Source organism: Trachurus trachurus (assembly GCF_905171665.1).
Source record: "Trachurus trachurus genome assembly, chromosome: 14".
NCBI lineage: Eukaryota > Metazoa > Chordata > Actinopteri > Carangiformes > Carangidae > Trachurus > Trachurus trachurus.
Window position 1 is genome coordinate 23081715 of NC_139903.1, and position 12544 is coordinate 23094258.

Here is a 12544-nt window from a genome sequence, read left to right on the forward strand (position 1 = left end):
TTGAATCACGGTTTTTCAGAGAGGATAGAGGATATCGTTGTGCAAAAATGTGAAAACCTTTGGGCTATATAAACAAACCCAACTGGATATTACAGTAAAAAGAAGTCGAGCGGCATTTATATTCAGTGTGTGAACAACTTCTCCACAATTTTGGCTAGTGGCCTCTTACAGTGAAACTACTGTGTGTTAGGTTTGTGTGTGTGCGTGAGCTGCTCAACCAAAGACTGATTAGCATACTCTCTCTCAGATAAATTCTCGTGACTCTTTTTTTTTTTCAGGCCGAAACAAGTGAAATTATTAACAAGATTTTCCTCATTAAAACAAACTGCAAAATAGATTTAATATCGTGCTTTTCCCTGCTCCCCTCTCTCCTCATCGCCTTATTGTGACCCCTAAATTTCCTAGCAGCGTCCTGCTGTGTCAGGCAGGAATAATTAAGCTTATTCATTTTTCCCACTCTGATCACTTTTTTTTATGTTTACCTAATTTGACATATTTTTAAATGGAGGTTTGTCTGATGTTCTGCTTGTCAAAATCTATGTAAGATGTATGATTTCTTTTTTTCCCCTCTTCTTCTGCTTCCCAACAGGCATCAGAACAGAGCAGGACTTTTATGTTCGACTCATAGACTCCATGACTAAACAGGTAAACACACACACACACACACACACACACACACACACACACACACACACACACACTACACACACACGTACACACACTGTCACCTCTCTTGTTACCTTTCTGACAATGAGCTGCTCCACTGATCCTCCTGTACTCCGCCGCCCGCTTCCATCTGCATGTACACACAAAAGGGAGTGTTTATGCGTGTGTGTAATTCTGTGGGTGGGTGTTTCCAGTGTGTGTGTGTGTGTGTGTGTGTGTGTGTGTGTGTGTGTGTGGGTGGGTGGGGACACACACACACACACACACACACACACATTGCATGGCTCCAGGCGTTTTTTGCCTGTACTTCTCTGGCTGTGATTAGAGTGAGGAGGCAGCGAGCGGGTGTTGAGGAACAGCAGCGTAATTCTGCTGCTCACAGTAGGAAGTGGAAAGATATAACGGCACCTCTGGGATTATGTCTGCGAAGTAGAGAGCCGTTTCTGATCAGATCCAATTTTTATGATAATGTTTGTGTTTTTGTTTATACGTACTTTTATAAGACAGAGCAATAGAGAGAGCAGCAGGGGAAAGACACAAGGAGGTAAACTGAACAACACAAGACAGTGTTGCTCAGGTAAATAGTTAAGGTGAAGAATCTTTTTTATTTTATTTTTTTTGCACAGGAAACAGAGTGAGAAGTTTTTGTGTGGTGTGAGCAGCGTATGTGTGTGTGTGGTAAGGTAAAGGGAGCCAGAAGCCACGCTCAGGGCCGTTGTATAGGGGAGAAAGGTGATGATAATTGTAGGGGCCCAGCGCCCAGTAGGGCCCACAGTTGTCTAATCTTTGTATGACTGAATTATTCTGCATAATGACCCTGACTAATACTCATAGTAATGCTGCATTAGCATCAAAACAAAGTAGGCTAAATAAAAAATGATAATACATACGTAGTCTAAGAAAAAAAGTAGAAAAGTCAGAGGGTAGGGGACCACTTTAGTATTCTTTCAGGGTGTCCAGAATTCCTAGCAACGGCCCTGGCCACGCTACACACTGAACGCCCGCTAATGTGACTCTGAGGCTCACACTGCTGCTGCTGCTGCCATGCTGCACCACATACTGCGTGTGTGTGTGCGTGTGTATGTGTATGTGTGTGTATGTGTCTGGCAGGCGTAAGGGACCACACTGTTCCCTAATGACACTGTTTAGCTTGAGCGTGGTGGGGTGACAGCCAGTTACATGCACGCACAGTCACACGCACACACACACAGTTGGGCCTTGCTCCCAGTGGAAGACAAGTAAAAGGCGAGTTTGATCCCCTCAAACACACACACACACACACACACACACACACACACACACACACACACACACACACACACACACACACACACACACACACACACACACACTCCCACTTTCATTTTTCATGCTCACTGTTGTTTGACTAATTAAACTCGTTTTTTTTCTACTTAAACAGATTTTTTAAGTTTGAAAAGGAAAAGTCATTTTTCCTCAGAGATGCTGATGGTGCAGGTGTGTGCTGCACCTGTGGGCATGTGCCTGTGTGTGTGTGTGTGTGTGTGTGTGTAGAGCTGTGTGTGTGTGGCTATGGGGGGTTTATATGTGAGTGAGAGCTTGTGTACTGTACATGTGCACGGGCACTTAGGCAAAACTGCACATGGAGCAATAAAGCATGCTTTGTTGTGTGTGTGAGAGAGGGAGTGAGTGTGAGATTCCCAGTGGTGGAGCAATGGAACACTAACAGGTGGTCAAACCAAAAACAGCCGTGTGGTTGGCTTAGATGGTCAGTGATGTCATGGCCACTGTCTCTCAAACCACACACACACACACACACACACACACACACACACACACACACACACACACACACGCTGATGGTCAGCAACTCATTGTTCCCACTCACTGTTGTCTTAGCAAACAGAAAAGCTACATGGGTGTCTAATGTTACATCAGCATGAAACACACAAAACTGAAACTACTCAGACATTTTAATATAAATCCAAGTAAAAGGATGCAACTCGACAACTTCTATTATGTCAGTCATTGTGTAAACATCACACCACAACAGGGGTAGCAGGAAAACGTCATTCGAAATTACACTGACATTTGGAAAAACGCTGAAAATACACATTTCTTAGTTTTGTTGAGGGGAAAAGAGAAACAACCAAAAAAAAACTAAACTCATCGTCTCCAGCTTCAGGATGTCTGAGTAGCTGCTCTCACTTAATTCAAAGGTGCAAACTCCATTTTTGAATGCTAACAAATTAATAGGCCACGATGGGTTCAGGTACTAATAGCAAGTGCTGCAGACATTAATTTATCTCAGTATATAGATAGTAAACCCCAGAGACATGTTACACTTTTTTTTTTCTTTTTTTGCAAAGACCAGTGAACCAATGGAACGGAGGCAGAGGCTAAGTAAGCAGCAGCTTCTCAGAAAGTGATTGACTTTTAATATGACCCACAGTTATTATATACACACTGGGATATATTGTATAATGTGAAAACTCACAGCAGGGCCTGTTGAAGCACTGGTTGTTGTCAAGTATTAAGATCAGGTTGAGTTTTGCAGAACTGTAGCTGTGCTGCATGGTGTTATTTGGCTCATTGATTCTGTTTATCTCATATTTATGGCACCTGCACCATTTTAGTCTGTTTTCCTGTTTGTGTGTTTGTGTTTGTGTGTGTTGGGTGGGCCAGCACAGATTGTGTTAAATGGAGGAGCAGAGCACCTCCTCGTCTTCACAAGCAGAAAGCGTGGCATCGGTTGATCATGACTCGGTTCCAGAGTAGAAAGCGCCTGGCTGTCACCGCGGCCCCGTCGGATCACTAGCTCGCTAGTCGACCTGACACTAACGCAGGAGGAAGTGTGTTCCCCTGCTTAACGGCTCCTTGTTTACACGCCGCGCATGTCACGCTACTTCAAAAGGTGGAGGAGAGAGCGGCGGAGATGCTGCATGAAAGGCTTGGCGAGGCGGAGAGAGGGGAGGAGAGAGGCTGATGAAAGAGAGGGGGAGCAGAGAAGACGAAGTGACAATGTGGGAAGAAAAAAAAGAAAAGAAAAGAAAGCCGAGACAAACGAAGGCCTGGGATGGGAGAGGAAGTTAACACACCGACACAGGAGCCTGACAAAGAAGGTGGATTAAATGTTATTTGCACTTTGTGATAATTGTGTCAATTCTTTCCTGCGTGGTCCTCCCGGCGGCTCAGGTTGCCACACAGGAGACCTCAGGGTTTTATAAACTTCATGTCAGCGGGCTTTTTGTGATCCACAATATCTGCATCATGAGGCTCTGAAGTGCAAACAGATTCAGGGTCAGCTTGGAAAGAACTGGATATTACCTTACGGCAGAAACAAATGGAAAATAATAATTTGTTGGTCATCTGAACTTTGATTCTTCTCGCAGCACCAGTTCTGTTTCCAGAAACCAGATGTGATCGGACCTGAATTCCCAAATAGGGATGTTTTCACTTACTTCCAGCACTGCTAAGAGGCTTCGCTGTGTGAATTCAGATCATATATTTCTCTTTTTGCTATTCCCAACATCTGTCCTCCATTCTCCTTCACAGTCTGAATCTGTTTGAGTCAATAGCAGAGGTGATAAATTTAAGAAAACTTTCAATTTATTATTTACACAAGGATTTATTGACCTCCTCTGTGGAATTTTGGAGGAAAGCACCGTTACATCCGACCTACTTCTGTTTGTAAAGATAAATGCACTCACCTGGTCCAAGGTGTGTGTGTGAGAGAGAGAGAAAGAGAACAAAAGAGCAAATGTGCAAAGGAGAGAGAATAAAAGAAGGGGTTGAGATGACATTGATGCATGTTTGTCCAGAGTACGAAGCAAGTTCAGAGGAAGTTGCCTGGCCCACTCTTTTCCCATGGCGCAGTGAGCAGGTCTAAGGCAACTGTGGCTTATAAAGCACATTTCCACTTCAAATTCCGTCTCTTCTATCTCCTCCTAATGTTCCCACACTCCGATTTGCTTTCGTTAAACCATAATCGAAGGAAAATATTACAGCTGAGATGTTGATGGAAGCGGTTCTAGAGAAACAGTTTCAGATGACTTGGCCGTTGGATAAACCTCGGTGTTGCGTTACCAGGAGCTTCTTTGCCTTGGCTGCAGTCAGTTAAACTGTTTTCAGTCTGGATACCTGTTTATTTTGTTTCTTTACACGAATTCGCTTCCCATGCGGCTGAAATTGTAATTTACCCTCTGCTCCGCTGTCGCCTCGTACAGCCTCTGCGGTAAACGTAGCTCTGTTGGAAATGTTAGCTTAGCTCCACCTGCAGTTGCACTTTCTGCTTTGAACTTAGATTATTTTTATTTGACATTACACACACACACACACACACACACACACACACACACACACACACACACACACACACACACACACACACACACACACACACACACACACACACACACACTCTTACACCACACTGACCAAGCATGCACAGCCCCAGAGTCCTGGACCACCCGGAGCCCCCTCAGGCTCCTGGTTCGTGTATTGATACATTTTCATCTGTAATATATGCGCAGGCATGGAAAATTATAATACTGTAATGGGGCGACTGTCACTGTTTAACATTAATGCTGCAGAGCTCCCAGCTATTTTCTGAGGGCCATGTGGGGCTGTAGCTTCTACAAATGAGGGGCTCAGGTTCATACTGGAGCCCCTTATAGAACATGCTCGCCCTGGGGTCCCTGGTGGAGCAGTCCAAACTCAAACAAAGGCAAGATTCATACATAATTTTATTAGTTTTATTATTTTAAAGGCCCCTCCTTTTGCATCCTATGTGCCTCTTCACACAAACTCATCATCGGTCTGCTCGTAGGGATCAACCTTTCCACCAATACAGTGCAATGAAAGGCTTTATTGAGTCCTTAGAAAATAGTTTAAAAAGGTGGATGTAGCATCTGTGATCAGTTTTGAAGCTCAGAGTGGGCTGCTTTGCAGTTGCTATCTTGGCAGCGTCTGCCTGCCTGGGGCGTACGGAGCTGAGACTTTGGCGAATTGTTGGAGTCTTGTTGTTGAATAACTGCCATCAGAAATGTAACATGATAAATGTGTTACTAACACTGCTGAAAACCTGACTTCCTCCCTGTCCCAGGAGATCGGGACTGAACCCCTCAACTTATTATGTCAGCTCAGAGGTCTGGATCAGGCCTCGCTCAGCCTCTCGCTCTGTGTTTATTGTGTTTGTGTAGGACTCAAAAACCACACCGTGTTGCTCCGTTTGTGTTGCGTTTACTGAATTGTCGCACACCTTGCATTTCACGACACTTCCGTACATCACTGCTGTAATTCTTAAAGACACAGTAACCTGTCACTCGCGGTGCATAACCTAACAGAGTCCAACAGGACACATTAATAAGACAAACTGCATGTTTTCAGACATAACCCCCCCCCCCCCCCCCCCCCCACCCCCCGGGAAAGTGAAACATAACAGTGTTGATCTGAATGTGATAAGTTGACATTGTGTGAATAAGATTTTTGATACAGTTGTTGCTGCTTCTTTGTTCAGACTGAGTGAACTATTGATATTTGCTGTAGTTATTGCCATTCCTTTGTTCAATAATAACAAAAAGTGGCTTGATTAGATTTATACCCACTGTTTACTGATTATTGATTGTGTTTGCCTTGAAGCCATTAGATCAGCTGTAACAGTCAACTACCTGCCTAAGTGGAAAACCTTTGTTGGCCTCTGCAGAAACTCAATTGTCTACACCTGCAGTTTGACATTCTGCAAGTGTAAAAGAAAAGAGAGGAAATGATTCAGTAGAAAAATGAAATTAGTCACTCGTGATTCTTGAAGTTTTGAGTTGAGTTTTTAGGTGTTTGTGTGACACTTTCTGACCTTTACTGGTCAGAGTTAGACAGTTAGTAGTTATGACAGGTGCATTTACATTATCTGGGTCACGTTTGAATAAGTCGGGTTTTCTGTTCATCAGCTCAAGTGCTGCATGTTGTTTCGAGTTGCGAACCTTTCACTCAGCCAAATTACCTTAATCTGTGCTGCTCCCCTGACGACAGCAGGCCGTCTGAACCTGAGCTGAGGACTATTACACAGGACAGAAGTGAAACTTGTTCGCCGCTCCCTGAGAAAAGTGAGCCTGTCACTCGGTGGAGCTCGCTGCAGCGTGGAGCGACACATCAAACAGACTGGAATAGACCAAAGACAGACAGGGTGTGTGTGCTGATTGATGGATAGATAGGTGGCGTGTGACTTGTGCTTTCGCTTTATCCCGAGCCTCCTTACCCTGAACCGGAAATGTTGTGTAATTAACGCAGGTGAGGCCTTTTTTCAGGAGCATAGACTGTGACCACTGCTCCCTGAATAAACAATTGACTTCAGACATTCACCTGATCAGCAGATATGTGAGTGAGCAGATGAGATATGGTTTGTTATTTTGTTGATACTCTCAAACAGTGTGTGTGAACGAAGTGTGAGGGTGTGTGTGTGTGTGTGTGTGTGATGCGGAGGTGTTACTGCTGAACTGCAAGTTCTTTGAGGTGAAGTGGGAGCTGCCGCAGCATGATGGAGGAAAATAAAGTTGCACCACAGCACCAGTATTAAAAAAAGACACTAATTCCTCATAGCTTGACACTGTCATTGTCTTCTCCCCTCAGTGCAAAAAAAATACCACCAGCTTCTCTCTGCAGTTTGGTAGATATTGAGGTGCAGCGTACTGAGAACATGCAAATACATTGTCATGCATCCACGCATCCATGCACAGATGCAGACGCTGAGAGTCGCAAGATTGTAAACAATCTCCTCCCTGTTCAGTCACATGATGACACGAGGTGAAGTTACAATTCATTTCCAGAGCTAATTCCACAAAAAGGCAAAACCAAACCAACAATGAATTGATCCCATTAACAAGCTGCCATTGTCGATGGCTGATTTATCTCACCCCCTGAGCTTCACTGTTGTTCAGCAGCAATTAAGAGCACATCACTGTTGCACAGGGCGCCCTGTTCCTACGTTATCATAAATACAGGAACTTTAGTCAAACATGCATGCACCGTCTTACTTCTGTAAATATTCACCAGAGAACCCAATGTGAGTTAATCATCAGCTTTAAAAGGTTCCCAATGATTGCACCTTTTATTCCTGTTAAAGTAACACTAGCTAGTGTTTTCTGACATTAATTAGCCTTTTTAAATAAAGCTGTGCATTGCTCATTAATTTACAACAGCTATGGCGCATTTATACTATGAAAAAATACCTGTTTTATCCTTGAATTCCTTTGTAGATTGAATTTGGATGACAACAAGATGATGTTTGTTTTTGTTTCTCATGTTCCTCAGTCTCCGTCAGTGACACAAATATTAGATATACTACTACTGTATCCTACTGTAATTCTGAGCCAGTCTAACGACTAAAACGCTTATTTTGAATGGTTAAATCCAACACACCACATCAGGGATGGACAGGACTATTTGCTGGACCGCAGCTCTGTCTTTACTCTGAGCTCACCATGTGTTTTCTTTTCTTCTCTGTGTCTCTCTCTTTGCAGGCAATTGTGTATGAAGGCCAAGACAAGAACCCAGAGATGTGCAGAGTGCTGCTGACACACGAGATCATGTGCAGGTGAGGCCGACTGCAACATGTCTTTCATCAGCTCGTCTTCGCCCTTCCTCGTCGCACTCCTTCCTCCCTCCCTCCTCTCATCTGTTCCTCTGTTCTTCTTTTTCTGCTGCAACACACTTTGTTCACGTGCAGGAAGTTCTCACCAGTCACCTCTCTGTGCTCAATACATTTCTTATTTTGTCAACCTCATTAACCCCCCCACACGTTCGCATACACACGGATCCTTATCTGTTGAGGAAGATGAGTTTTAGCTATCAGAGTCGTTGCTTTAATTATAATCTAAAGATGAATTTCTTCGGAAGTAGGTTGGGGAGGAAAGAGATCTATTTATAGAGGCATTTTACCAACCCATCCTATACAATAGACGATGTGTGTGTGTGTGCGAATGCATGCTTGGTGTGTGCGTGCGTGTGTCTGTGACGCCTGGTTAATTAGGACACAGAGAAACTCATTAGTCAATCTGAACCCTCCTGTTGTTTCATGGCTAACAAATGGGCCTTCCTCCACAGTCTGACTATAAAATATAGGCAGGGACTCACACACACACATACACACACACACATACACATACACAAGCATACTCACAAAGGAGTATGCATGTGCACACTTGCTCGTGCTCACCACTTATAAAAATTCAAATTTAGCACATGAATTAAGTTGTTCTTATTCCCTGACCTTGTCAGCGAACAACTTTAAGTGTAACAATATAAATTGGGGTTCATCTGTATGCACAAGCAGGGATTTAAACCATGAAATCAGGCACACTAATATTTTATTCTATAGCTCGCTGAATATTCCTCAAGGCGGTTCAGCTGCAGAGGTTTATAGAAAACACATTGAAATTCTGATGTGATTTGCAAGGAATTTATAAATAAATTGTATTTGGCAACAGATTTTACTGTAAATTATTGTTGTTCATCATGTGGCAAATGACTTGCAGACATGATTTAACTGTTGTGCGTTGCATGTGCGGGATACATGAAGCCGTAGTAGTAGAGCAGAGAGGCCTCCACCCTGCGCCTGTCCTGCAGGATTATTCAAACACTCCCTCAGGGGCGGCAGCAGCGGCGCAGCAGCGGTGCACAAACTACCACTTCTGCAACCGGTGTAAACAGTTTGCTCGTCTGCAGCAGCTGCCGAGGTCAAAGTTACGGCTGTTGCCTCGTGTTCTCACATGCTGATTCTGCAGCGGGGGCCCTCACCCGCAACACACAACGTAGAGCACGCACGCACGCACACACAACACAAAGAGCTCAGGGCGTCCATTAATCCGTGTGGCTCATTGTCATGGTGGTGCTATTAGCCATATGCTCCCAGCCAATCTGCCACCACACAGACCTGCGCTGAAAACCTGGTTGGAGCTCTGGCATAATATATAACACACACACACTCATACACACACACACACACACACATAGTTGCTACTGAACAGTTTGTATCATAGAAATGTTGGTTCAAGTTGATTAGCAGGTTTCTCATGCACACTAATTGTTTCTTGAAAAGGAGGATTATGTTAATATTGATGTGCTGGATATCTCATTAGTGAATTATACCCCAAAATAAAAACAAAGAGTCATTCACTGTTGCCTTTCTAATAAGTTGACAACAAAGAAAACACAAAATGCAAATTCTGAAAATACTGAGGAATATTGTGATTTAGATGGAACTTTATTCACCTTAACAGTGAGTGTGCACATCAGTGAGGTGTTCATGTTTGTATGAATAATTAAATTACTATTATTATTATTAGATAAGAATTTATAAGAATCCATAAGAATTGTTGCCAAAGATTAAACCACCAATGTCTTCAAGTTGATGGACATGAGTCCAGATCCACAGATCACAGATGGACAAAGATACAAAACAGAGCGAAGCAGCAAATGTTCACATGTGAGAAGCTGCTGGAACCTGCCAATATTTCTGACACAATGACTAAACAATTATCATAATTGCTCACATTTCATTTTCTAATTGTTTCAGTGTGATTCCTTTAAACAAAGCTATTGGAAAAATGTGCCACGTACATTACTTACGCTTACACATGAGGTGCAGGTGAAAACGGCATCTTTCCGTCATGCTTTGAGGCTATTGTGTGTGTGTGTGTGTGTGTGATGATGGGAGGAGGAGGAGATACAGGGGGAGAGCAGATGATTAGATCACCAAGATCCAGAGCAATAAGTGCTACATTACCCCCATCCCTCCCCTCCTTTTCCTTCCCACCACCCCTCCATTTATAATGTCTTCCACTCTGCTCCCTTCTTTTCTTCCTCCACCTCCTCCCCTCCCCTGACTCCACACCCCTCCTTGCTCATCACTTAGCTTCCCCCTTTCCCCCTCTGCTCCCCCGTTTTCCTGTAACCCCCTCCTCCCCATCCTACCGTTTCCCTCCCCTCCAGCCTCCCTCTGGTTCCTCTCCGCTCTCCGGTGGCGACCGTGTAGTGACCCAGATCACAGAGCGGCGGAGAGGAAGTGACAGGGAGAGCGGAGCAGAGAGAGGCAGAGCAGCAGATAGTGGAGACAATGTGTAAGGTGTAACATATCAGTCTCTTTCTTTTCACCTCTGCCATCTGTGACAGTGGGAAACCTGAGACGTCTCCCCTTCCTCTTCTTCCCACCCTACCACCCGTCCTCTGCCTCTCTTGTCTTTGCTTTGCCTCCCACGCTTGCCCTTTCACTCTTTCCCTCCCCACCCCTCCTGCTTACACCTTTATTCATTAGTAACGGCAACAAGAAAGACAGACTCGTATGCATACGTGTGAATTTCAATTGCTAATGCCAGTTTCTTTGCTTCTTTTTTTTTGCATGTGTGTGTCTGTTGCGCCCTCAGGCCTCTTTAGTCCTCTCCACCCTTGACCCACCTGTTCATCACTACAATCAGGACAGGATACTTGTCATGTGGTGTATTTAAAAGACGTCCATAGCGCTTAGAACATTATATCCCAGCAAAACAGTCAAAGCTTGAATCTGAAAACGAGCTGCTGAATGTTTTAGAGGTTTCTCGACATATGGACGTTATGTGCAGCACCATTGTTCGTCTGTTTAGGGGGAGCCCCGGGACATAATTTGGTGTTCATTTGCTGTTTTAGCTAAATTACTGCCTCAGTGGTTTGTGCATTGTGCTCTCTGCTAATAAACAAAGAGGCTGTTAGACTTGGAGTGTAACCAAACAGGATATGTCACCAACTTGGAACAATATCCTAAAAGGAGTTGGCTATCAGGAGCCAACATTAAACACAAAGAGGTTTTTTTCCCCCTATATATATTTGGGAAGAGACAAAGATGTAAAATGTAATAATGGTAACCAGATGGTGCTTTGAATTGGTTTGGCCCTCTGATACAACCCGTACGAGTGTCTCCTGAAACGGCACCCCTATGGAAGCAGGCATGCACATTGGTTGTCGTGGTTACGACAATAAACATGTGGATTTTACTAACAGCGGCTAATCCTACATTCATCCTAATATTTACATGATAACAGTTATGACGAGGTTAGGTTTCTGAAAAGATCGTGATTTGAGTCAAAATAAATACTTCCTCAACATACACACATCTTTGTTGTCATGGTTACCGTCTCACATGGGAATCGAACACTGCTTTTCCGTGTCGTTTTCCTGCGTTTTGTTAACCCATCCCTCCACCCCAAGCACAGACTACTCGGCCACCAGATGTCACCTATAGCGACAAAATGTAACTGCGTGGTCATAGTAACCCGCTACACAAATGTCCTCGGGGCTCATAACGGGTCGACAGTGTCGTCCATCCACACTTTTTAAAGCCTTCACAGACTAACACTGACACTCACATGTTCTATAACAACTGTGTTGTTACATTGTATAACTCTCTCTTTAAATTTCATCAAGACATAAAGTTACATAATTGAGGGTGTGGCCGCTTTAATAGTTGAGTGTATATGTTCAATAGGGCTCCGCAAACTCTCGCCTCTTTGCCTATTTTTGGAGAAGCTCAGTCACAGAAACCCATCACTGAGGCTCCACATAGATTTACAGTCCATGGGCACTCATATATATTTTCATCATTGCGATATTGACATGTGCATTAAACACATCGCAAAATACTGAATGGTGGCACATGGTTTTCAAGGTGCAACAGCTTGATCTGGACTAAAAGGCTGCAGCCTCACACACACACAAACAAACACACACTGAGGTGGTGAACTTTTTACCAGTACCAGTACTTTCTTACCGGTGCTGATCAGACAAGCTCGCCTACATTTTCCACTGCTCCATGCAGCCTGCTGGCGTTGAACTGATAGTCAACTGTGATGCACAAGCTGATAAGGAAACTTCCAGT

General features: G+C 43.9%; 1 protein-coding gene across 7 annotated transcripts in view; it reads left to right on the forward strand.

Moving 5' to 3' along the window:
* Window positions 1-12544, forward strand: part of LOC310996950 (transcription factor COE1) — a gene marked incomplete at its 5' end in the record, with an annotated part of 88735 nt that overhangs the window by 2568 nt on the left and 73623 nt on the right. For all 7 annotated transcript variants that reach the window (XM_083986496.1, XM_083986493.1, XM_083986494.1 and 4 more), the window contains 2 exons: window positions 590-645; window positions 8160-8233. In XM_083986496.1, the coding sequence (XP_083842622.1) occupies window positions 590-645; window positions 8160-8233 (130 nt within the window). The remainder of the gene's footprint in view (window positions 1-589; window positions 646-8159; window positions 8234-12544) is intronic.